Source organism: Macrotis lagotis, chromosome 1 (genome assembly GCF_037893015.1).
Source record: "Macrotis lagotis isolate mMagLag1 chromosome 1, bilby.v1.9.chrom.fasta, whole genome shotgun sequence".
Taxonomy (NCBI): Eukaryota; Metazoa; Chordata; class Mammalia; order Peramelemorphia; family Peramelidae; genus Macrotis; species Macrotis lagotis.
In genome coordinates this window covers 801,855,811-801,883,532 of record NC_133658.1, presented here as the reverse complement: position 1 = coordinate 801,883,532, position 27,722 = coordinate 801,855,811, and the positions used below count along the sequence as shown (strand labels likewise).

General features: G+C 36.6%; 1 protein-coding gene and 1 pseudogene across 3 annotated transcripts in view; one reads left to right on the top strand and one right to left on the bottom strand.

Annotated features, from left to right (window-relative positions):
- The window catches only part of UVRAG (UV radiation resistance associated), a 383,712-nt gene that overhangs the window by 55,038 nt on the left and 300,952 nt on the right, over positions 1–27,722 (bottom strand). For all 3 annotated transcript variants that reach the window (XM_074216910.1, XM_074216911.1, XM_074216912.1), the window contains one exon: positions 786–877. In XM_074216910.1, the coding sequence (XP_074073011.1) occupies positions 786–877 (92 nt within the window). The remainder of the gene's footprint in view (positions 1–785; positions 878–27,722) is intronic.
- On the top strand, positions 19,913–25,133 carry LOC141510234 (casein kinase II subunit beta pseudogene; annotated as a pseudogene).

Below are 27,722 nucleotides of genomic sequence, written 5' to 3'. Positions count from 1 at the left end.
TTTTTCTCCTTCAAATTTCTCACTATGGAAGAAAATCTATAAGTCAATCAGAATTTTTCAACTCATGAGATATTAAGGAGATAAATGTGAAGTGCTACATTTGGGTTAATACCTCTCAATAAAGGTATATAGGGGAAAGAGAGCAGTATGAGTAAGGAAAGATCTTGCAGTAGACTACAAGTCTGTTATGAATCTGACAAGTTTGACCTGGTAACCTAACTAGCCATGGGCACTATTTTTTTTTTTAGGTTTTTGCAAGGCAAATGGGGTTAATTGGCTTGCCCAAGGCCACACAGCTAGGTAATTATTATGTGTCTGAGACTGGATTTGAACCCAGGTACTCCTGACTCCAAGGCCAGTGCTTTATCCACTACGCCACCTAGCCGCCCCACAGCCATGGGCACTATTAAGAATCCAGAATGAAGGAGTTGAGATTTCCTTTGTACTCTGCCCTGTGTGAAACACATTTGGAGAATCATATTCAGTTCTGAATAGCATATTTAGAAATTACTCCAAAATAAATGACTAGGATATAGAAGGAGATGAAAGTAATGTCATGTCAATCCTAGAGCAACATGTAGCAAAAATAGTGTGCAAAAGCAGAATGAACTACTTCATAAGGTCATGAGTTTCTACTTTTCAGGATGTTCCTTGGGTATTTCTAGCTTTGAGATTTTAGGATTCCATAATTTCTGACACAACCAAGTTGAGAGCTATAGGGAATCTAAGGAAGGCTTCTCAGAAACATTATCCATAGTGAAATAGCTTGAAATCAAGGGACTTACCATCTGACCATCAATCCATGTTCCATGAAATTTTTCAGGTTAGGAAGAGTCTGTCTTAAATCAGGAGTCCCTAGCCCATGTTGATATCTCAGCTGCAAAAAGAGAAGAGAAAAAAGCAAAAAAGCACAAACATGAAATGGATAGACATCAAGAACATTAATTCATTCACGAATTCACTCATTTAGATATGACCTGGTTGAAGAGTAAAGGGTACTTCTCCAAAATACCTTTGTCACTCATAATGAACTTAGAATTCCACTAAGTTCTGTCGGGACAATTAGGAAGGACCAGCCACTTGCCATCTGCTTTGTTCTCCTCTCCTTCACAATGGCTGCCAGTATGTAGGCTATTGCATAAAGTCCTAAGGGGAGAGTTCACAGGGCTAAACAGGTTGGGACTAGGTCCTCTGACTTCACTTACTCCTTTCTTGACTAGGGTCTATCTAACCATTTGCCTTCTCATGGTTACTTCCCACCTTCCTTGTGGGAATTGATAATAATAGCAACCTTGCCATTGCTACTGTTGACAATGACAATCTATTGCCCTGAGATTCTGTGCAGAGCCGCTAGCGATAAATTGCTACTCAGTATCCCTGTGATTCCTCCATATGTTCTAGTCACCATTCCTCACTCCTTTATAACCTATCATTTCAGCCTCATCCATTCTATGTCTTTATCCCACTCTCTCTTACTCTATAATTTTCCTTCTTAGGAGCATAAATCTAGAGTTGGAAGGAAGGACATAATAAGTCATCATGTTTAAACAATTCCTCCCCCTCTGCCCAACATTTTATGAATGAGATACTGAAGCCAGTTAAGTGACTGGTATAGTTTGACAAAGTCATTAAAGGCCCGTGGCAAGATATGAACCCATGTCTTCCTAACTCAGCACTCAGGGGCAGGACCAGATTTCAAATTTATTTCCTTGCTCCAGGTCTGGGGACTGTTTTCTACACTGTACTGCTACCATTTGATTGTAAACTTTTCTATCATAAAGGAAGACACTATTCATTTTTGGATACTTAACACTGATTCGAAGTCTTGGCAAATAGTAGAGTACTTAACAGATGTTTGTTGGATTGAATTTTACAATACTTTCTCTCTAGAAAGCTTCATCAAATTCTTTTCTAGTTTGTGTGTAACCTTTGATTGATTTGGTCTTTAAGTCAATGGTTCATTCATAGAAATAAATGTTCTGCATCCTTGAGCTGGGGAATTTAATGGATAATTTATTCTTGTCTTTCAGAATACTCTGGGTAGAACAATGCTGAAGGGCCAGAGGAAGAAACTTAAATGACCTCCTGATGACCACTAACAAATCCCTGTATCTATAGTTAGTGATTTCATCTCTTGCATAAAATACAAATACTTTTTCCTATACTGATAAAAGCAGAATGGCTGATGTCAATTAGTACGCATCTAAATTCATTGTTTCAAAATAAAAGCACAAAATTATTTACACATGGGCATGTACATTTCACCTGTGATTCATATGGGAAAATATTAAATATCAAAAAATGCTTAATACCACACTGCATTTCTGAGGCAATGCAGTGACTCATTGTCCCATTTTTAATAACAGCAATATATATTTAATTCTCTTCAGATGCAACATTGAAAATATCTCTCTGTGACTGATTCAAACCAAAGAAAGAAAATGTGGGAATTCTAAATTGTTACCTGGATTGAAGTTCATGTGCTGCAGAGAAAAACAAATTTTTTTTCTCTGAATCAATAATTTTAAAGGTAAATGATATAATCTTTATTTTTATAACATTTTAATTTTATGTGAGCTCCAAAAACAACAAATGACTTATCTAAAGTTACACAGCTAATTAATGGCAAAGGTAGTGCTTGAGCAGGTATTTTCATTTGTAATACAAAACTTTTCCCAACACAATTTGGCTCCATTTTGGATAAACAGAATCATCACCTTGATTTTCAACTGGGTCTTCAAAGGATTTTGAGGGAAAGGAACTTCAGGGATATCATCTAGTATGTTCATCTCATTTTATCAAGGATACAAATGAGGTGCATGGAAGTGAAATGACTTTCTTATCCCTGGTTATACTGAAAGTCATTTTGAATTCAGGTTATCTGACCCTAAGTCCAGTGCTTCTTTTATGTTTAACATACTGTGTCTTTTCAAAAAGTTTCATAATATATACTACTCTGCAAGCTTTCTGGAAAATTCCTTTGATTTACAGTCTTTAATTAAAAAAAAACAATCCTGTATGTATTAATTATAGGTATCAGTCAGTGTGGTTTTTTTGTGTGTATTGATAAATTATGTTAATTTGACTCAGTTAATTAGTGACACTGTTAATTAGTGAAACTTGATTTTAAATCTCAACTCCCAATCTGGGGCCTCTCTCATTATGTTTTACTATAACTAATATGCAGAGCATAACATTCTTTAAAGCCCAATTGACATGTCACCTTTTAGCAAGTCTTTCTTAATCTTTCACTGATAATAATTCTCCCCAATCTTATATTATGCTTTGCAACTTCAATATACTTAAACTTTTAGTAGTATGTTTTTCAATTATAGTTTTTCAACATTCATTTTTGTAAAATTTTGAGTTTCAAATTTTTCCCCTTTCTGTTATTCCCTTTCCTCTCCTCAAGTCAGCAAGCAATCTGATATTATACATGTACAATCCAATGTTCTTTTAATGATATATTACATATTTGTAGCTACTGTGCTTCTTGTTTTAGTATAATACATTCCTCTTTCTATAACCTCACCTGGTCAGTCATCTAGTCTAGTCCATGCCTGAACTATAATCTCATGAAGACATCAAGATATAGGAAACACTAAGAAACAATGAGCAGGTAGATTTCAGAAAAATCTGGAAAGACTTACATGAACTGATGCTGAGTGGTAATTGACTCCATTTTTGGCCAACTCTAAATTTTAGGAAAATATTTCTTTCTATCAAGCTTAAATCTCCAACTTCTACCCAATGCTCTGTGGTTCTGCCCTCAATATAAATCCTAATTTCACAAGACAATCTGTCAAATATTGAGACAGTTATCATGTCCTTACCCCCTTGCCCCCCAAGCTTTCCCTTCTTCAAAGGAAGCATATGAGCATACACACGCATACATGCATATGCATACACACACACACACACACACACACACACACATCATAGTCCTTTCACCATATTAGAGATATGGTATTCTCAGGGTCTAACATCAGTTATTACTCTACTTCCCTAATCCTGGATACTACAGTTTGTTTTTATTAACATAGCTGAAGATCACACTAGACTTTTGGCTGTTATACTACTGACTCAGACTTAACTTTCAGTCCAATTAAATCACTGATCTTTTAAAGAAAAACTGCTGTACAGTCATGTCTCTCCATTGTGGGGGTTGATATTTTGGATTCAAGTATAAAATCATATATTTATCCTTATTAAATTTTATTTTATTGTATGTAACTCAACATTTGAGATTGCCAGGATTTTTCTGGATTCTTGTTCAATGTAATAACTATCCCTTACACCTTTGTGTCATATGAAAACTTGATAAGTATGCCATATATCTATCTATCTATCTATCTATCTATCTATCTATCTATCTATCTATCTTTACACAATTCTCTAATAAAATTCAGTCCAGGACCAAATATTCTTTGCTAGTGATTTTCTTTGAAGCCAGTCTCTTTAAGGTCCAGACAAATGACCAATTGTGAATTCTAACTGTACAAGCATTTAGCTGTGGTAAATGAGAAGGGTACTATAGGACTAGAAAAAGACAAGTATACTAATTTAGGAAGAAAAAGTATAAAAAAATGGGATCGACAAATTCTACCAGAAGCCTCAGTTTACAGGAGTAACATGCTAGCTTTTTTTTTTTTGTGGCGGTAAAGAATTAGAAATTGAGGAGATGTCCATCAATTGGGGAATGGCTGAAAAAGTGGTATATGAATATAATGGAATATTACTGCTCTATAAGAAACAACAAGCAGATAGATTTCAAAAGAAAATCTGGAGAGACTTATGTGAACTGATACTGAGTGAAGTGAACAGAACTAGGAGAACACTGAACAGGGCAACAGTAACATCTAGAGAAAGAACCATGGAGTCTGAGTATAGATCTAAGCATACTATTTTGAGCTTTTTAACTTTGTTTCTTGCTTTTCCCTTCTCATGGTTTTTCCTTTTTGATTCTTCTTTCACAGAGTGACTAATATGGAAATATGTGTAACATGACTGTACATGCATAACATATATCAGATTTGGAGGGTAGGGTGGGAGGAAGAAAATTCTACAGAAATGAATATTAAAATTATCTCTCTATATAATTGGAAAAATAAAATTTAAAAAATAAGAATACCCTGCTAGATTTTGTCAAATGTTCAGCTAAAATATGGCAATAACATTCCACTGCTACTCTAGTCTAGAAAGACCTAGTAATCCTGCCAACAAAGAACAATGATGACTCTTTGTGATCACTGTGTTTCCTTATCATTCTTAAATAATGTGCTTTAGAATTCTGTCAGGAACTCAAGTCAAGCTCCCTGGTAGAGTTTGCAGATCCCACTCTTTTTGTACTTTTTTCTCTGAAATTGGGACACTTGTCTTTTTCCAGTCCTATGATATCCTGCTTATTTACCACAATCTTTCAGAGATTACTGATAGAGGATCAATGATCACAATTGCCTTTTAATATCTTGATATGACTAGAACAGTATTTGCCAGGCTAGGATATCCCTAAAAGGGACTTAACTGGCTCAGGGAACTAAGGTTATTGACATGGATTTCTTATGGCCTAAGTAAAAAATCCAGGGCACAAGGAATCACAGGGTTCTCTCTTAACTTTCTTTAAGACAGATCACTGGGCAGCTAGATAGTGCCTGGACTGGAGTCAGGAAGACTCACCCTCCTGAGTACAAATCTGTCCTTAGACTGTGTGATTCTGGGCAAGTCATTCACATTTATTTGCCTCAGTCTCCTCACTTGTGAAATGATCTGGAGAAGGAAATGACAAATCACTCCAGGGAGACCATCACTGCCAACAACAAAATCTGTGAAGCTACACTCAATAAGTCAATGCTATATCTTTGCTGCATATTCTTTCCCTATGACTAAGTAAACATTTTAATAATTGTTAGGAACAAACTGAACCACTTGCAGATCTATCTCAAACCTGAGCCACCAGACTGATCTGAATCAAGTCTAGCCTAGAATTCACTCAGGTAACCAGGTATTCTATAGTTTCCTAATTATCTTGAGTTTCAACTCCCTATTGACTATTTTCATTTTCTCTTTCAGTTGAAAAAGGAAGTTTGGAAAAGATAGCAGAAATAAAATGTGAATTAGGTTTCTCTCTTTTTCTTCTTCCCCTCTTCTAAAAAATACCCCAAGCAAGAGTTTTTTTTCCTTCCTAGATCCACTACTTATTCTCATTTGAGTTTTTTAGAATTCTTTTTCTTTGTCCTTGGTATTTCAAACCAACTGGTTCATTTTGAGTTTTACCATTATTATTATTTTTTTTTTTTGCAAGGCAATGGGGTTAAAGTGTTGCCCAAGGTCACACAGCTAGGTAATTATTAAGTGTCTGTGGGCACATTTGAACTCAGATCCTCCTGAATCCAGGGTCGGTGCTCTATCCACTGCGCCACTTAGCTGTCTCAAAGAACAGTACATTTAGCACTCTTGAAACTATTCTTATAGCTCTATTATATCTATCCTGCTTCTTTCTTTGGTTTAAGGAGCTTCCAGAGAATCCAGAGAAGTCTCTTTAGACAATAAGTCTTTTCTTCATTATAAGTCTTTCTCTTTGTACCTTCAAAATTTCATTTTTATCCCTCAAAGGTAAAGTCCATGGAATTCTACCTGTCATTTTGTTATGAAATTTGCTCTCCTATAATTTAGGTGCTGGTTAGATTAGTATGGCTTTTCTCTCTTCTACCAAAAATTCTCAGATGAGTAGTCACTATCACCAAAAGTTTCTAAAATAGGTAAGTCGTTTACTGAATGCTTCATTTCTACATACCTTTTAAAATCCTCTCCCCAAATTTTAGTCTAAGTTTGTCAGGTCCCTGTTCTATTGGTGAAGCCAAATGCCATGAGGACCAAGAGAATAAATTAAGAGCCTGCCTAATTGCCTTTAATTAGGTTCTGAAATAAACATTTTTGGTAACAACTTCTTATTATTGTATGTCACCCAATGAAGCTAAATAAGAACTTTGTTTTCAAATTAGCAGGAGCTTTAGCTTTAACTAATTGGCATAAGACTGTAGCAGTGGTTAGATTCCTACTCTACTCTACTCTACCTGCTGGTTGACAGAGGAACACTTTACACCCAATAAAAAATCAGGAGTACAGGAATAGGCAATTTTTAGCTGTGGCCCAAGGAAAATTTAAATAAATGTTATTGTGTACTAGCAAAAGAAAAACCCTGCACTAAAATAACCAAGAAGAACAACCTGACTTTGTAGTCCCTGGAATACAGAAAAGTGGGGCAAGAAAAGGATTGAGGGAAAAATATTTGGCTTCGTATAGACAACTATAACTATTTCATTTCCCTGAAACTATCCTTCCCCTACACACTTTCTGTTTGAAAATACATGATTTTTCCAAAGGCACATATTGACTCCATCCCAAATCTACTATACATTCAATATAAGTTTTGCTATGGAAGACAGATCAACTCTGATGTTAGTGTTCATGCTGTTGGAACTAACAAGTTCCTAAGGTTTGATAAATGCTGCTTTGCTGAATCAGTAATCCCACTGGCAGTTCAGGAGGTCATATTGAAAAATAAAAGTGGGACTGTACTTCTGAGAAAGGAATTTTTAGTTCCTGTGCTCAACAAGCATCTTGCCACCCCCCCCCCCCCAACCTCCCAACAAATAGGACAATTTAAATATCAAGGTTGCTCAATTTTATTTCTATTTTTTAAATATTCATTTTTCCAAGCCTGGAAGGACTCTAGGGGTCCAGGAATCATTTTGTTATTTCAGTTTGGAAAGAGAAATTTAGCTACACACACACACACACACACACACACACACACTTCCATCCAAACTATTTGTCTATACAAGGCCACTTACTGCAAGGCTTATTAGTTCCATATGAGGCCTGAGTTATGCTTGTAGGGTTATGATACAAACCGTCTGTTATAATGACAGAATGTAGATTAATACAATCCTACAATATATGTTACTAAAAAGATCAACACTTTTGTGATGGGATTATAGTTAGATAAACTACAAAGAAAACTAGTCTGAAGCAACTGAAAAATAAGAAATTAAAACTGCAATATATCAGACAACTCTGCAGTTTTGCTTCTAGAGCCAAGTTTTTGCTGAGCTAGTTACCAATGTTTCAACTTACCTCTAGAGTCTAAAGTTTCACTGTATGAAAAGAACTAGGTTAAGAGTTTTAAAAACAAAAATAAATTCTTCAGTTGGAAGCAAACACACCCCTTTCAAATGTATGTAAAAAGTTCCTAATAGAATATTTAATAAGAACAACAATACTGTTTCTAAAAATGAGTCATTTCAATAGATGCCTCAAAGGAAGAGTAGAAACTCCAATTATAGTCCTCTGGTTGTAAGAATAACCTAAGTGATTTTTCCATACTGATGATATAATTAATCATGTGAGCTTTTAAAAGTAAGATGGTTGTGTTTTAATACAAAGCCTGAACAATGTTGATGTCTACTCTTCTGTAGACTTAAGTAACTTGGAAAATGATAGTTTATTTCTTCCCTGGTCTAGACATACAAATGCTACCTTCTCTTAAGAATTAAAGAATCTTAAGGCAGGAAGGGACATAAGATAACATCTTGTTCAGTATATATTCTATAATCTTAGATGTTCTGTACATAGTGAATAATGTATTCTGGGATAATTTTGATGCTAGTGATATTTTTCTTTGTGATATGGAATTAGGGAATTGAAAGAAGACTGGATTTAGCATTGAAGATCTGTGTTCAAGTCCTAGTTTGTTAGCACACAGGCTAGTCACTTAACCTCGCTAGGTGTCATTTTCTCCTTAGTAGAATGAAGACACAAGAGTAATAATCTTAAGGTTCTTTCAAATCTAATAAACTATCAAATTTATACAGAGGGATTTGTGTTTTTATTGTGCCCACTAGGACCAATTATAAACCTTCCTTATAAGATTTCTTTTCTGTTATATTTTTGTAGACCCTCCATAATGCCTCAGAGTCCTTCCTTTTTTTTTTGTGACTATCAATGCGGAACCTTTGTTTTTTCTTTGATACATATAATTTGCTCTTTCTTTTCTAAACATCTATGTTTTTGATATTTATCAAGGCACTTTGGGAATGCTTACATTCACTTTTCTTTTTTGTTGCTCTTTGAGTCATCTGCAATTTTGATTTATTTGAAATGATGCCATTTCTGGTTTCATACATATTTAGAATCAATAGAAATTAGAATGGAATTATATATGAATTAAAAATATCTAATACATTTCCAATATGAATACACCATTGATTTCTCTATTTTACTAAAGAATTTTCTCAACCATACTTTATACCTGGGTTACTGTAGACCCCAGACTCTCATGCCCTCGTCAAATCAGAATTTATGGGTTCCATCATTATAACTCAAAGTCAAAAGCTTTCTAAAACTAAATTAATTTGGAAAATGAAGGCCTAGTCCAAATCCCTTCATTATTTTAAGCTATAAAGAAACTGAGCAACATACTATAATTATTCCTAAGAATAATAGGTATATTATGAAAAAATAGGATTAATAAGTTAAAATAACATATTGGTAATTAGCTCAATAGTTCATGTTTCTCTCAACCCCTATAGTTCAAAAAAAAAATCTCCCTAGCTATGGGGTACCTGTGCAATTTACAAGTATTATTATTATTATTACCCTCATTTTGTATATGGGTGCACAACCAGCTAGCAAGTAAACAGGACAGTAGAATTCAGGTATCTTGTCTCTCTTACTTCAGTCCTTTCCATTATTACTATATTTCCTCTTTAAGTATTTGATATCACGTAATAAGAATGGGAGAAGGGATAACCAAGAACTCCTAGTTCATAGAGGTTTTCACTATACCATATGTTGCCCTGTCGTGTTTAATTTTAGAGATAGAGGTTATTTTCGAGCTGGATTTATCAATATTGAATCTGTCAAATCAAATCCTTCTCAAATACGGTGGACCACTGCTTCAGAATCTTAAACTGGCCAGAAAATCTCTAGAAACAATATTAAACTGATGCATCTTATTCCCCAGAGTCAGTTTCATCTGTGGACCCTGCCAAGAAAAGAGAACTCTAAGTACGGTCTTAACTATTGCCAATCCTTGAAAGTTGCTGAATAGGGTGAGCAGACCATACTGCTAGGAAGGAAAATTGGGGCAGAGTTGGGCAAAGTTTCAGTTCAGGCTTATAAATCACAATCCATACAGAAATACCCTTCCTAACATCATTAAGTGCTCTACAAAAACAGAAGTGCTTAAGGTAAAGCAACATCACAGAGAACAGTTATGTAAAGAGAAACAATAGGGACCCATTAGATTTTTGTGACACTATTCTCTTCTGGACTTCCTAGTTGCTTCATGGATAAAGCACTGGACTTTAAGTCAAGAAGAAGTGGGTTCAAATTCTGACTTCTTGACTCAGACAATTATTAGCTGTGTGGCTCTGGCCTCAGTCTGCACACTTGAAAAACGAGGATAATAGCAATGATCACTCTTCCATCTCCTTTAATCACCTATTTCTCTTGTTTATTATGGGTATTCTTCAAGATACTATTCTTTTTATACTTGGTAGTGATGTCTTTAGAATCAAAGAATGTGAGAGGTGGAATGGAACTCAGTGTCTATACTCAAGCATTTAGCTCTCCTGGGTTTAATCTGTAAGCATCTGTAAGTAGATGACTCCCAGAGCTACGTATTCAGTCCCAGCTTTTCCTCTGATTTTCAGTCCTTTATCACTAATTTTGCTTTGGCCATTTCAAACTGACTTTCCTAGAGATATCTTAATTTCACATGTCCCGAACAGAATTCATCATTTTTTCCATCAAATCTATTCTCTTCCAAACATCCCATTTTTATCAAAGGTACTACCATTCTTCCAGTGTCTCATTTTTGCATCCTCAAGATTATCTTGACTCATCACTTTCCCATTACTCCCATATATCTAATCAGATTCCAGATCGTGACATTTCTGCCTCTACAACTTTTCTCAGATCAAAGACTTTCTCCTGGCGTAGCCACTACCTCGTGTCAGGCTCACATTACCTTTCAGCTATGCTACTAAAATAGTCTGCTAAAATGTCTCCCTTTTTCAAATGTCTCCCTATTTCACATCCCTGTAAAAGTCACTTTCCTTAAGCATAGATCTGAATGTGTTATTCACCTAACCTTTACTGGTTTCCCTGATATGTCTAGGATCAAATGTAAATATCTCGGGGCTTAGTTTTTAAAGCCCTTTACCAACTCATCCCAACTTGTCTCTCCAGTCTCACTAGACTATCTCTGATCCAGTCAAACTGACCCTTTTTTTTAATTTTTTCAAGGTGATGGGGTTAAGTGACTTGCCCAAGGCCACATAGCTAGCTAAGTAATTTTTTTAAGTGTCTGAGGCTGAATTTGAACTCAGGTCCTTTCTGACTTCAGGGCCAGTGCTCTATCCAGTGCATCACCTAGCTGCTCCCTGACCATTCTTTTGTCTCACACATGATATGTCACCTCCTGATGCCGAGGATGCATGCACCCCCTCCTTACCATAATCTTATGGGATCTTTCTCTCCTCAAGACAGATCTGAAGAACCATCTTCATCTTCAACAACTGCTACTACCTTTCTTCCAAATTACCCTGTATTCAACTATATTGTTTTTAAATCTCTTTTTATTCTGTATGTACTTGTGTATTGTTGTTGCCTTCTCCATTAGTATGGAAGCTCCTTGAAAGCTGGAATTATTTTCATTTTTTGAATATGTATCTCTACTAGACAGCACAGTGGGTAGAGTGCAGGACCTGGAGTCAGGAGGACCTGAGTTCAAATTCTGCCTCAGACCCTTACTAGCTGTGGTCCGGGGCAAGTCATTAAAGCCTGATTGCCTTGCATCCAGGGCCATCTCCAGTCATGCTGATCTATATCTGGCCACTGGACCCAGATGGCTCTGGAGGAGAAAATTAGGCTGGTGACTTAGCAGAGCCCCCCTCAAATAAATCCAATTCAGGTTCTTGTCATGACACCAACTCCCCTGATGTCATGGCTCTCTTCAAGAATGAAGGACAAACATCATCATACCTGGCACCTAGCAGATATAAACAAATACTTGTTGATTCATTGAACAATGTCAAAGACTGAGTGAGGTGATATAAACGAGTGGAAATGGACTCTAGACTTGGGACTTAGGAGAGTTCACATCCATGTTCTAATATTAATTCTGTTCCAATAAGTAAATATCTATCTCAGAGCTAGATTAAGTGGAGTAAGCAACTGGAATGGTTTGTCTCTGATGACTGAACAAGAACCAGTCTTGTGTAATAGAAAGGTTTAGAGGAAGAGCCCTTGGATTTAAAACCAGGCTGCCCTGGGAAGGGTTTATATATTGAATATAATGGTCCCCTGCAAAGTTTAGAGTTTAGGGAACAAAGAGAGGAAAGAAGGCAGGTAAGCAAGAAATCAGCATTTATGAAGAACCTGATAAGTGTTAAGGGCTTTAGAAATATGAGTTCAATTGATATTCATGACAATTCTGTGAGGTAGGTGTTATTATCTCCTTTTTAAAGATGAAGAAACCGTGGGAAATGGCAGTTAAGTGACTTGTCCAGGATCAAACTGTTAGTAGAGGTCCGAGGCTAGATTTGAGTCGTGTATTCCTGCTCTGTTCACTATGTAACCTCACTGCTGTGATGGGTTTTTTATATACAAATGTCTGTAATGTTTATCCTTCATTTTTGAAGAAGACTTCGACATCAGGGAGATGATGCCATGACAAGCACATGAACTGGATTTAAGTGAGGGGGTGTGGTGCTAAGCCTTACTCTCTCCTCCAGAGCTATCTGGGTCCAGTGACCAGATATATATGAATCAGGATGACTGGAGATGGCACTAGATGCAAAGGCAGTCAGGGTTAAGTGACTTGCCCAAGGTTACACAGCTATTAAGTATTTAAGTGTCTGAGGTTGAATTCAAACTCCCATCCTCCTGACTCCAAGGCCAGTGCTCTATCCACTGTGCCACCTAGCTCTCTAACTCTCTCTCTATAATATATATGTATGTATCTATAGGTATGAATATAGGTATATGCATATGGATGCATATGTTATATATGTAATATATATGCATATGTGTGTATATATGTATATAGAAAGGTCCAGAGATCTATTTGGGAATCATTAAGATTTTAAAATTGAAAATTCTAAGGAATTATCAACTACACATTTTAGGATTCTAAAACAAAAATCTATCCTTGTAAATAAGTTTTGAGCATTAGAATCTAATATTTATAAATATAGCTCACAAAAATCACAGAGAAAAAGATCTAGAAAGGTTTTCAGCAGCTTTCTAATACAACTTATACTCCAAATGAATTCCTACTCTAATACCACTTTGACAAAAGGTCTTCTAACTTATCCTTAAAATGTACAAAGGAAAGGGGGTCTATAACCTCTCAAGGCACTTTTGAATACTTCTGCTACAAAGTTGGGCTTTGGTCCCCCCCCCCCCTTTAAAGTAATAAGCTTGCATGGCCTTTTTCTAACTTTACCTATCACTCCTTGTTTCTGTCAGCAGATTGGATTTGGATTTGGATGTATATCTGTCTTATCTTCTCAGACTGAAATTATCCACAATTCTAATTTTTACTGAAGCCTGGTTCACTCAGCCATCTCATCCAGTCCCCATTTTAGAAGTAGGGAAACTGAAGCCCTGAAAGGAAAAGGAGCTTACTCCAGGCTACATACCCTTATAAGATTTGGAACCAGTTCAGTTCTATCAGAAACTATTCTAGATCCTACCTCTAATTCCCAATCTTAGGATTCTAAAGCAAAATTCCAACCTTGTAAATGAGTTCTGAGCATCATATTCCAATATTTATAAATCCAGGCTAGAATTTAATAGAAAAATAATTTTAAAACATCATTTTCATGAGTTGCTATAGTTAAAAAATAAGCAAACAGATGTGGTCAACTTTGGTTATGATCTTCTCTATATTTAGCAAATCTACATTAAAAACTTTTGTTTGACAAAAGAAATATTCTTTCCTCTCTCCCTCTCTGGAGGAAATACTGCCACTTAAGATCATAGGTTTTAGAATTGGAAGAAGCCTTTGTTGTTCACCTAATTTTACAGATGAGGAAACTGAGGAATACAGAAAAGAAATAATTGCCTATGGTCACTTTAGTAATGAATAAACAACAGAGGTATTCAGACTTCAAATCTAATGTTCTAGGGGAAGCTAGGTGGTGCAGTAGAAAGAGCACTGGCCCTGAAGTCAGAGGACCTGAGTTCAAATCTGACCTCAGAAACTTAATAATTACCTAGCTGTGTGACTTTGGGCAAGTCACTTAACTCCATTGCCTTGCAAAAAACAAACAAAAATCCAGTCTTCTTTGTTCTACACCAGTCAATCTTATTTCACAGGGATGTTGGTAAGTGCTTTGTTAACTAAAAAATACACTAAAGAAATTTGAATAAATATTGCTATAGCTCTTTGGACTGCTAAACTCACATGAGGTGCCTCTAAGCTTGGCAATAACCTATGGCAGCTGAACTTAAAAAGCAATGAATTGCCAGGCAATAAAAGATCAACCTTATCTGTATTCATTAGAATCAATAAATGAATGTTAGTAAGTACCTACTTAGTACAAAAGGCAAAGAAGGAAGGCTCCTTTCCCCCCAAAGCACAAAAACAAATGTATAGTCTCATAAATATTTAACTGAAAAGGACATTAGGGAATCTAGAGTTGAATACTCTCATGTTATAAGGGATAAAACTTCCTGAAGGTGACCCAATAAATAATCCAAAATTTGAAATTTTTGTCTCTTAATACTAAAATTTGAAGTTGTGTCTAAAGACTCATAGAGAGAGACATGAGATTATTTTGTCCAACACATCATTCTATACTTGATAAAACTAATAGGGCAAATGACCTGCCCAAAGTTAGAGTCAATTAGAGGTAGGATCTAGAATAGTTTCTGATACAACTGAACTGGTTCCAAATCTACTATTCTTTCAACTCTATCTCAATTAAATTATGAGGGTATATAGCCTGGAGTAAGCTCCTTTTCCTTTCAGGGCTTCAGTTTCCCTACTTCTAAAATGGGGACTAGATGAGATGGCTGAGTGAACCAGGCTTCAATAAAAATTAGAACTGTGAATAATTCCAGTCTGAGAAGATATGATAGATATACATGAAAATATAACTAAAATCACATGCAGCCTGTGTCAATTGCTGAGAGAACAGAAGATACAATAAGTGCTATAGAAATATAGAAACAGAACATTTCAGATTAGCATGGGTACAAAGGGTTTCACAGAATAAAAAGGGAAGAGAGTTGGAAGTGGCAAATGGGTTAATATATGAATAGTAAAGAGGCAGAAGAAAGTGCATTCAAGTCTAGAATGTACTGCATAAACAGAGGTATGTAGGAAGAAAGAATGAAGGAAGTTTGGTGGTCAATGGCTAGGTCAATGAGATTATGGAAGAAGGTACTTACAGGGAATAATAGCCAGCATTTATAGGAGATAAAACTGGGGCCAGACTGTGAAGAAATTTGAATGCCAGGGTAAGGTATTTACTCTTGAAGGTAAAATGGAATCACTGAATAAAATGTAGTAAGAAATATGTATTGATTATTAATTATATGCAAGGCTCTAAATTAGATACTGAGGAAATGAAAAATGAATAAGTTCCTTCTAGAAGCTTATAATAGAGAAGATATGAGATGGAAGAGAGATAACTGATAAAATGCAGAATTAAATATGAGGAAAAAGAGTCACACAAAGAACTTGAAGAAAAATTGAGAAGTCACTTTCATTTGGAGTTAACAATGAAGGCTATGGAGGAACTGGCGCCTGAATTAGACCTATGTTAAATAGCTTGCACTTTCATAGCCATAGCAGTGGATTTACATCTTTGGATCTATACATTTGAAAGCTTTCAATGGCAGCTGTATGAAAGTTAAATTAAGGCATTAGGTATCAGGAGACTATTACAGTAGTCCAGGCATGAGATGATAGCAACCTGAACTAGGGTGGTGGCAGTAAGGGATTAAAAGAAGATGCACTATGGCAGTAGAAAAATGAAAAAATTCTAATAAAAGGTAAACTTAACTCACATGTTCATTGGTAGAAATTATAGAGATTTTTAAAAAAGTGAAAAAATGCTTTATTTTAATTCTAGCTGTCAGAGAAACACAGTTTCACCAAGGAAATAAACTCTTTCCCTCTTGGGTAGTTACAGTTACATCTCTACTTAGCTGTCATTCAGCCAAGCTATACACATTTCTTTTCATCTTTCCTTCTAATTCAGTTCCTTCAGCCTCTTAAACATTTTCCCCTTCTCTGAACTCTCTCCAGCTTGCCTGAAAATTTCTGGTAATGAAGTGCTCAGAACTGTAAGCACTGTTTTAGAATTCTTGTCTTTAACTATGTGGTTTTTTTCCCCTGAATAATCGATTTCATTATAATTCCTATTTCATGCCTCTTAAATTTCCTCACAGAATTTGTATAACCTCACAGGTTTGTGACATGTTTCAAGTATAGTCATTCATTGTTTAGTCTCTTTTAGACAGATCACTGGTAAAATTCATTCCATAGCAAAGGATTCAAGGAATACATTTTCTTTTTCTTTTCTTTTTTTAGGTTTTTTTTTTTTTTGCAAGGCAAACGGGGTTAAGTGGCTTGCCCAAGGCCACACAGCTAGGTAATTATTAAGTGTCTGAGACCGGATTTGAACCCAGGTACTCCTGACTCCAGGGCTGGTGCTTTATCCACTACGCCACCTAGCTGCCCCCAAGGAATACATTTTCAAAGGTATGTCTTTCCCCTTGGACTGGATTGATATGAAAACCTTCTATACGATGTTAACTACTTTCCCCCAAAGATTTACAAGCTTATGCAAAGTGAGTAAGTAGTTGACAGATTAAAACTTTTCAAAAGTTAAATTTTTCTCCCATAAATGTCCTTAGTAATCTTCCTCTAATGCCTCCAAGAATCACAGAGGTGACCTTAAGTTCTTAAAGGTTATGAAATCAAAACACAAAATTCCTGGGAGGCCTTATTAAACTGGGAAAACTAAGTGTGGGTTCATGGATAGACCATACTAAGGCTAGAGTAGAGGTTCTGTAACAGTCCTTATATTTGTAGTTCAGGAATCAGGCTAGCTAAGTTACAAAATGTTCATTAATAAGAGGCTTAGTTTTAAGTTGATGATTTTTTTTTCAGCCTTAGTAAAACATGATGCTATGTTCATAAGACCTTGTGACTAAATTTTAATATTGATACTTGCTACTTGTGTTACTTTTAAATCACTTTTAAAGACTTGATTTGGAATAACTGGTTTAAGTTCAGATGTTTCCTACAAGTTTGGTTATTGTTTGCATTTCATTTTACTTTTGGAGGCTCAGTTTCTTCATCTGTAAAATGTGACCTCAAAGGGTACTGTGTATAAAGGGCTTCACAAATCTTAAGAAACTACACAAATGATAGTTGTTATAATGAGGATGATGAAACAATAGGATGATGAAACAATAGCTTATACAGCTATTCTGTAAAATACCAGTGATTAAGTTTTTAAATAACTGTATTTTTCTTTACTCCAAAAAGTTATAAAACAAAAAAAGATTTCCAAAGTTGAAACTGCATCATGTAAAGTGACCCAAAAGATGTCTTTGTTGCTATGTCAAAAAAAGTCATTAAGTTCTGTTATTATTCTGCACAGAAACCCATTACTTACTTTTTTAAAATGACAGTGCTCAACAGACCAACATCTGGAATACAGTGTCTAGTTCTGAGCATCATGTTTAGGGAAAAACATTGACAGACTTGGAAAGTATCCATAGGAAGGGTTGCTAGGATGGTAAGAGACAACATTAGAGAAGATAAATTAAAGAAACTGGTGGGACACTTCAGCATAGAATAGAGAAGACGAAGGAGGGGCAGGAGGGACAGGTCAAAACCTTTTTGTTTCCTCATCTTCAAATATGAGAGTTGAACTGAATGACCTCTGGGGTATCTACTGGCTTCAAATCTAAACCTATTTAAAATTTTTATTCAAACCTATTTCTTAAATATTTTAAATTAAATTTAGTTTACTTGAATGATAGTTTTTCCTATGTATGAAAGGCACTCTTTGGAAACAGAGATCATTTTTTTTTCCTGCTTGAACAGAAGGCAATGCTACAGTGATCTACACTTTATTTGGGGGAATGGGATAGTGGAACAGCAATAGATTACGTTACTATCAGTTGAATGATATGATAGAAAGAGCCATGGCCATGGACTCCAGAGACTTGGGTTTGAGCCCTGTAACTGATATTTATTAGTTCTGTGACTTTGCACAAGTTCCTTAGACTTCTGCAGAGCATGTTTTTTTCTTTGTAAAATGAAGATAATAATATGCATACTCCTTTATTTCACTGGGTTATTATGAGAAAAAAACATTTTATAATATTTAAGAAACTCTGAAATTAATATGACCTAGCAAGTTAACCAGTAAGAACGTGAAGAAATGGCCACAGGTTTGAAAGGTTTTAGCAATTTTAATGAACAAACATTTCAAGTACCTACTATTTACAGAGTCCTAATCCAATGTTTCATTGTGGCATGTAAAGTTCTAGAAGGCTCCTTGGTAGCAATAAGTTCTGGTAGCTTTTATTAAAACTAAAGAGAATTCAAGTATAGAAATAGGCATTTATACAATACCTACTAAGTGCCAGGCCCTGTGCTAAGAGATTCCTAATTATTATCTCATCTGATATATAGCATGGCAATGGTTCAAGTCAACTTGGAAGGTAGAAAACCTCCTGGAGTCCCCCAGGGATGTCTGCTTAGACTGTTGATGTGTAATACTTTTGCTACTGACATGAATAAAGGCATAGATGTAACACATTAGAGTTGTAGATGATACAGAGAGCTAGGAGAGCTAGCTAACAAGGGCTGATGACCAGAATATAAAGATACTGATGGACTACAGCAAGGGCTGAACCTGAGAAGAGGAAATAGAATAGGTATTATAGTTAGTATATACTTGAATTAAAAAGTCAGCTTCAGGGGCAGCTAGGTGATGCAGTACATAGAGCACCAGTCCTGGAGTCAAGAGGACCTGAGTTCAAATGCAGCCTCAGACACTTAATTACCTAGCTATGAGACCTTGGACAAGTCAATTAATCCCCCTCCCCCCAAAAAATCAACTTCACAAGTGTCAGATGGGGAGGTAGGCCTTAAAAAAAAGATCTGGGTTTCAAACAAAAGGGATCAATGGGGAGAAATGGCAGACAAAAAGCAAATGCAACCTTATTTAGGCAGTTCTGTGAGACCATGTGCCCAGGATGGGGAGGTGCTTTGCACCAAGGAGCATTTTTGAGGAGCAAGACCAAGGCAGGGGAGAACCTTACATTAATCTCTAACTCTTTTTAAATATTTAAAGACTACATATAGGTAGGGTTAGAGAAAAGGATTGGATCTGTGAACTCCTAGATGAGGAACCTCCTTCTCTCCATGCACATAACAACAACAGCAGCAGCAGCAGCAGCAGCATCTTCTGTGGTGCTTAATACATGGAGGACTGTTCTAAACTCTTCACAAATATCACTGCATTTGATCCTCACAACAATCCCGGAAGAGTCCAAGGTCACACAGCTAGTAAGTGTCTGAGGCCATGTCCAGGGTCTGAACTTGGGTCTTCTTGGCCACAAGCCAGGCATGCTGGGCTCTGTGACACCATCAGCAGTCTCAAGGAGTGATCTGGAGGACTGGGGGGGATCATCAGTGACCAGCCCAGAAAACTCACTTGCATGATCTGATACAAAGGGAAAGGAGTTGATTCAGGAGATCATTATTTTTACAATAATAGCAGTAATGGAAAGATAATCAACTCTGGAAGCTTTAGGAACTCTGAATCGCACTGACTCACCACAATTCCAGAGGGACTCAAGATGAAACATGCTGCTCACCTCCAGAGACAGACCTGCTGATTCCGAATGTGGACTGAATATCTTTTCTTTTCGTTTTCTGAAGGTGTTTAATGCAGAACTTTTTTATGATAGTAAATCATTTGAAAAGTAACTTGCTCAGTCATCCAGGTAAGTAGGGGTATAATAGGAATTCACATCTAGGTCTTCTGACACCCATGTTATGTGTTATCTGTACTACCCTCTACTGGGTTTGAGAGGAGTACTAGAGGGAAAGATAAAGCTTTGAAGATGGCAGAGGGGTCAGGGAAGCTCATTCAAGGTAGAAGGAAAAGATTAAGCAAAGCAAGAATGTTTATGGGTGATGTGCTCAGGCGAAAGTCTGGCTGTGAATCAAGTCATTTTTATAGCAGACAAGTTACTTTCTTGTTAATGAAGAGTTCCGTCAAAGATCATCTACACTCTGAAATGTAACTGAAATGTGACCCTTCCCCATCTCTGCTTGTTAAAAGTTCCCCTCAATCCACGAAGGACAGTTCAAGTATCACTGGAGAGGTAGTGCAGCATTAGAAAGAGCCCTGGACATTTAGGCAGGAGGCTAAATAAGAATCCCATCTTTTACACTTTTTAGTTGGGAAAATAACTGGTCCCTTCTATGTTTTAGTTTCTACATCTATAAATTAGGAATAAAATATTTATATTACATTCAGGATTATTTTGAGGAAAATACTGTTAGGCTTTACTCAGAGTAAGTAGCAAATAAATATTGATGATGGAAGAGACTGATGTTGATCAGAGGGGTGGGTTTAAAGTAGTAAAGCAGGCTCTACAAGAATCTCCTTAATGTAGGTCTTTCTCCCTTGAATGTACTGTTTGCTCTACCCTTCTTCTCTCAGTTATTTTTAAAGAGGTGCTGAAATGTGAGCTCTATGTTTTTAACTTGAAGCATTTTTTAATCTCCAGCAAGAAATGATCTTCCTTCCATAGGATATAGTTCTTTGTACTTTTCTTATAACCTTGTATTCTATTCTACACGAGCTTAAAAAAAATAATTGCTGACATATCAGTAATACTCACTTTACAGAGGGGCAGTTGAGGTTCAGAGGGTAATGACTTGTCTAAGGTCACAAAGATAGTCAATGGCAGGAGGCCCAGGACACAAACCAGCACATCCAAACAATTAATTGTAGCATATGAATAATCATGCCAAAAGCGCAAATTTTTTCACTCTGAAAAATGTGATTTCAATATTGCCAATTCCACTTCCATCTCCACTCAATTACTATTAACTCGTCTATTACAAGAATCTATTATTGGGGGCAGCTAGGTGGCACAGTAGCCCTGGAGTCATGAGAACCTGAGTTCAAATATAGCCTCAGACACTTAATACTTATTTGGCTGTGTAGCCTTGGGCAAGTCACTTAACCCCATTGTCTTGAAAAAACAAGGAAAAAAAATCTGAATCTATTATGAAGAAACATTTCAGTGATTCTTAAGCCATCTCTTACCTTGTAGAGTTAAAGTTGTACCTCAAATGACAAAATGCTTAACTGAGTTATTCTATGCAACTACTTGTTAATTATTTTTCTTTCTTCCCAACTTCCTCCATTTCAAACTAGATGCTGTTATTTTTGGCCCCAGTGGAATCAGGCATGTCTTATAAGCACATACTGCTGCTTCTGAAGACAACTCTCACCAAAATGAAAAAGTCTAATGTAAACACAATATACCTAAGGGATTTTCAAGTTAGGAATTGGTATAATCTTGGGGGTGAAGGTAAAACGTGGACTGGGTCTGGAGAATAACTATAATACAAAAGAAGATGATAATGGGGAGAGGGACCTTTCTCTTTTGGAGGTGGGCTCACTTTCAATCTCCATGCCCAAACTATAATAACAGTTTACATTTAGATAATCTTTTGGTTTATAAACTAGTTTCCCAACAATAACTAATGAGGTAAGTATATTTAATATAAGTATTATTCCTATTTAACAGGAGAGAAAATTTAGGCTCTGAGGTAAAAATGACTTGTCACATCAAAATTAACAATTCAAATATAAGATCCTGGACTTGAACCCAAGTTCCAGCCTAAGTGCTCCTTTTACTGCAACATGCTTTAGGAGGTAAGTTCTGTATCCTGAATTAATGTTAAAGATTGTTGGAAATGATATCAATCAGGGAAATTTTGCACACCTATTATTATTAGAGGAAATTCAGTTTTTGGTGATTTCCTTTCTTTAGGTTTATTTAGAAACAAATGGGATAGATACCTTCAGGAAGTTAGCCCGGTGGTACATAATATTTAATAAAATAAAGAAGATCAAAGTTAGAGTCACCTTAGGTAACCATCTAGCTCAGGTATCAAACTCAAATAGAAACAGATCCTTGCACATTTAATATTTACTTCAAAAACCAAAAGTTTATATTATGTTTTAGTGTATTTTTATTTTCTTAAACATTTTCCAATTTTATTTTTTAAAATTTAATTTTTTTGTTGCATCGTAAGTTCCAAACTATCTTCTTCCTTTTCCTACTCTGCACTAGAAAAGCTCATTTCACACACACACACACACACACACACACACAAACATTCTTTCATATCAGTTCTTTCTCTGGAGGAGCATCTTTTTTCAAAGGTCCTTTGTAGCTGATTTGAATATTTTTAATATTCAGATTAGCTCAGGCATTCAGTTATTCTTTGAACAATATTGCTGTTATTGTGTACAGTGTTCTCTTGGTTCTGTTCCATTTACTCTTCATTATTTCATACACGTCTTTCCACACAATTCTTTCATCTAAGTTTTTCTAAGATAATTGAGCTCATCATCACAAAATTCCATTACAGTCATATATCACAACTTATTTAGCTATTTCCCAATAGAAGAGTATTCCTTCAATTTCAATTTTTTGCCACCAGAGAGTTGTTATAAATATTTTAGAACATCTAAGTTCTTTTCCCTTATTTCTAGTCATATTGGGAAATAGACCTAATAGAGGTATCGCTTGGCTATAGGGTATACAAATTTTATAACTTCCAGATTGTTCTACAAAATGGTTCTGGTTGCAACAGTGAATTGGGGGAGTGGTGATATGAGGTCTATGGGCTGTAAGATTAACATTTTTGAGATTCTAGCCCAACCTTTTTTTCAGCACAGAAAGTGGTGGAAAGTACATGGGATTTGTACTCAAATTCGAGGCTCTGCTACTTATTGCCTGAGGTATCCTGGGTAAGTCACCAAAACTCTGATAACCAAAAGCTAACTTAAATCATCTGCATTAGCATGTTTTCTATATGATAAGGATAGACTCCCATGTTTTTCAAAGATGTCAAGACTTTCCAGGGCATAAAAGGATTATATATAGGAATTGTGGGTATTTAATGTGGAGAAGAGAAATATATGAGGAAGAGGGAAGAGACATGAGATTTCTAATAGGTCAATGGGAACAAAAGATGGAAGTTTCAGAAAGTGACATTTAGGCTTAATACAGAAAAAAATTCCGAAGTAGTAGATAAACTTCAGAATGTAATGCTTTTCCCTGAGAAGTATTAGGGTTCCCTTTCCCTAGTGAGTTTCAAGCAAAGGCTAGATGACCACCTATCAGAGATGTCATAGAGTGGATGTAGAATGCTCTTATTCAAATACGGGGGGGGGGCCCTTATTCTGTTCCTTCCCACTATAAATTACATAATTCTATTTGTTCACAACATTTCTGATAGCAGATCATTCAACCTCAGCTTAAACAAAGGAGAATTCAATACATATGTGGCAGCCTATTTTATTGTTTGACAGCTCTTGAGTGTTAGAAAGGTCTTACTTTATTTGGCCTACAATTTGACTTTTTAACTCCAACTCATTCTATTCTCAGGTGCAACACAAACAAAGCAGATCCCTTCTTGTCTATGATAATCCTTAAGAGGTGGCCCTTCAGAGTATCATATTCTTAGAGCCAGAAGAAAACTTCGAGATCATTCATTTTAACACACTTCATTTTACAGATTAAGAAACTGTGGTCTAGATTGGTCAAGTGGCTTCCCTGAGACAACAGACATAATAAATGATGCTCAGGATTTAAGCTCAGATCCTCTGACATCAAATCTAGCACTTTTCTCAGCAATGTAGCTCCCTCCAGTTATGGTATTTACACATGTACCTTTGAGTTCTTACTTAAGAGTGCATCATTTACTTACTAAAATTCAGTATAATTTTTTACAAGATTATCAATAACATTAATAAAAAGTTGAGTTTTACTAGTCATTTCAAAATGAAATAATATCTCTGAGGGGTTCAATTTTATCACCGAAAACATTTAATTTAGCTCCTGTCTTTACTGAGTGTACTATGACTGACCTTGGGGAAGAGATTTAATTCTTTTCCCCTCCCTTCACCCTTATCTTCCCTACTTCTTTTGGCATGGGGCAGGTCCTGGGCCCTGGCTACATGACTTTACTGCTGCTGCTGCCCCTGCTGCCGGCACCACCTCTACCCCAGAAGCAACTCCTCCTTCTCCCTCCTCAGTCCAGGTTCAGTAGCTGATGTAAAGATGAGTGCTCAGAGAAATTATCATGAATCTTCAGGTTCTGTGTGCTTCATGGCAATGAATTCTTGTGTGAGGTGGATGAAGACTATATCCAAGTCAAGTTCAATCTCACTGGGCTCAATGAACAGGTGCCCACCACAGGAAGGTATTGGACATGATCCTTGTCTTAGAACCTGATGAGGAGTTGGACAGCCCCAAACAGAGTGACCTAATAGTCTGTATGGACTGATTCATGCCCAATTCATCCTCACAAACCTTGGCATTACCCAGATGTTGGAAAAATACCAATGGGGAGACTAGCTATTGTCCCCAAGTATACTGGGAAAACCAGACCATGTTACCCACACATTCCAGGTGAGGCTATGGTGAAACTGTATTGTCCCAAGTTCACAGATGCTTATATTCCCTAGTCATTCAGGCACCAGCACAAAGATAGTGTTTATTTTGGCATTGGATTTTCCCCACATGCTCTTCATGGTGTATCCTGAGCAGAGATCCAAACAGTCTGCCAACCAATTTGAGCCTAAGTTATATGACTTCAAGAGCCTATGGCTTATTAACAGCAGCTTCAGACAGCCAGCAACTTCAAGAGCCTGTCAAGGCCATCAACTGATTTGTCTCTTGCCCTCCCCCCAACATCTCAGGCTATGACACCATTCCCCGTATCCCTCAGCATGCACACACATCTTTCCAGAAACTCTAATGGTTTTTAGTTTAAATTAAGAAGTCGTCATTATTGAGGTGGTGTGGTGGGAGTATGAAATAAAGTAGAGGAAAAGGCACAAAAAAATTAGGCATAGACATAGTTGATTAATAATAGAAATGGAAACAACTCATTTTGATGAAAAGTTTTCCCTCATAAAAATCTTGTAAGACAGATAATGCAAGCCTTATTACTTTTATCTTATAGGTATAAGAAGTAACTTATCCATAACTCCACAACTGGCAACTGAGGTTGAATTTGAAGTTAGACCTTCTGCTTTCAAAAAGAGTACACTGCATTCCAGAGAATTACTAAAGCTCACTACTACTATATCAAGGTGAAGTGAATCAAGTGCTGACCATGGAGCTATAAAGGCCTGAGTTCAAGCCCCACCTCTGATAAATATTGGTGATATTATCCAGATGAATCCCTAAATCTCTCTGAATTAGAGGTCATTTCTAAGACTAAGATGCAGAGAAGAGGTTAACTTTCATTAGTAATACCCCATGACTAACAAAACCAGAGGTCTAGTCTCTCTCTCTCTCTTTTGCTCAAAAATCACCAGAAGATTCCCTAGTATGTCTCAGGTAAAGTTATCTATTGTGATATATTTGTCTTCCATAATCTAGGAATATTTGATCTTTCCAATCTTATCTAATATTATTCCTTTTCATGCATTTAATATTGTAGCCAAATGAAATTACACGTTGTCCCTCTAACATTCATTGGAACCTGTTTTCTTAACCTGTATTTACTCTATGCTCCTCCTGCCAGAAAGCCTCCCTTCTTACATGTAGAATATCTATCTGTCTTTTAAAACTTACTCCAATTATTGCCATTTTCCAATAAATTTTTCATGATTTCTCCTTATTGTTACCTTCTCCCTCAAACCTCATATAACACTTTGTTTTGTCATTCGAGAATAGGAAATTTTCCTTGAGTGAACAGCAAAGAGCAGTGGATTTAGAGAAGCAAGTCCTCAGGTCACATCCTGGCCCTATCAGTGACCATCTGTGTGGTCTTGAGCAAGTCACTAAGCACTCTGGGTCTGTTTCCCTTCTGTAAAATGAGTAGGTTGGACTAAATTACTTTTAATCTATGACTATGTCTTAGCCACTAAAAGATTACACTCAAGGGCAGGGAATATAATCTGTTAACATTTTTACCTACCCCAGGAAACTCTTAAATTCTAAGTTTTAAAGCATTTGCTAATCTTCATTGGTAGGCATTTCCCCCCTAAGAGCTGCCTATGTTAATGAAATCACGTCTGGACTACAACCAAAACAAATTCCGCCTTGCGTCTATCAGAGTGCATGTCACAAAATAGGTTCTAAGTATATGTATTTGCTCAATCACTGTTGTGTTGAGGAGGGTGTCTGACTATGGGATGTAGCCTGAAATGCCTTCCATCTTGCCATGAGCGTCTTCTGTCTGATTCTCTCTTTTTCTGCACAAGTGTGATGCAGAGAGAAAATTGCTACTGGACCCTGCACTTCTCCTGCCTAGTCTCCAGCCTCCTTTCAGAAGTACTATTGCATCTCACAAATCTCATGATGCTGAAGTGTGGGGAGAGGGTACCATTCCATCAAGTTTTCAGTCTTGTCTTATATCCTGGGGAAGAAAAGTTTCTGTTCCAAGTTCCTGTCCCTTTGCCTGAAGTGCCCAAGGTCTCTGAAAGAAATCCACCCTTACAGACTGAAAATCTCTCTTAAATTTTTCAGTTAAGGATTCACATATACCACTCTGGTCATATCCTACCTCCACAACCCAGCAATTCTGAACCTATGTAGGTCATCATCCAAGACCCATTCCCTACCCCTCCATATGAGTCTTTATCATATTCAAACTCCTGCCCCTCCCCCACTAAGTGCCAACTACATACTCCTGTTCCTTCCCCCTGTACCTTCTGGAATGCCAAATCCAAAGACAATAAACCCGATTTAATCTTAAATCTTTTCCTTTCACACTCTTTCTATCTTTTGACAACCAATGAAACCTAGCTCCCTTCTGACGACATAGCCTCCTTGGCTACTCTCTCCAGCACTGGCTGTCCTTAAAATCCTGACAGCTGTGGCCTACAGACCTGCAGGAATCCCTCCCTCTACTTCCCCAATAAGTTCAGCACCTGACTGATAATCTTTCTTTCTTTTTCTCTGATCTTCACACAAGGGGTTATCAACATACTTACTGATATTTCCTCAAGCACACTAAAGTCCTGATTTCTCAACCTATTTGCTTCCCATTATCTGTTCCTCCATCATTCAGTCACAAAACATATGATCATACCTTTGATCTTGTAACAACCCACAAATGCACCAGATGCACATAAAGGTGAAATTCCCTTATCTGTTCATGATCTATTGACTTTCCACCTCTTCCTCTGCTATCTAGTGTCAGGCCCTGGTCTTGATCCACACCATGATGTCTAATGCTTTGACTCCTAGGTCATGTCCCCTAGCCAAATGTTCTTCTTTCCCCCTTCTTGACGCTTTGGTAAATCAATTCAATCCCACCCTGTTTTCTTCTCTCAAGTCTTTTTTCTCCGTTTACCCTATTGATAGTCCTTCTAAACCTCCCTAATTAATTTAACATCCCACTC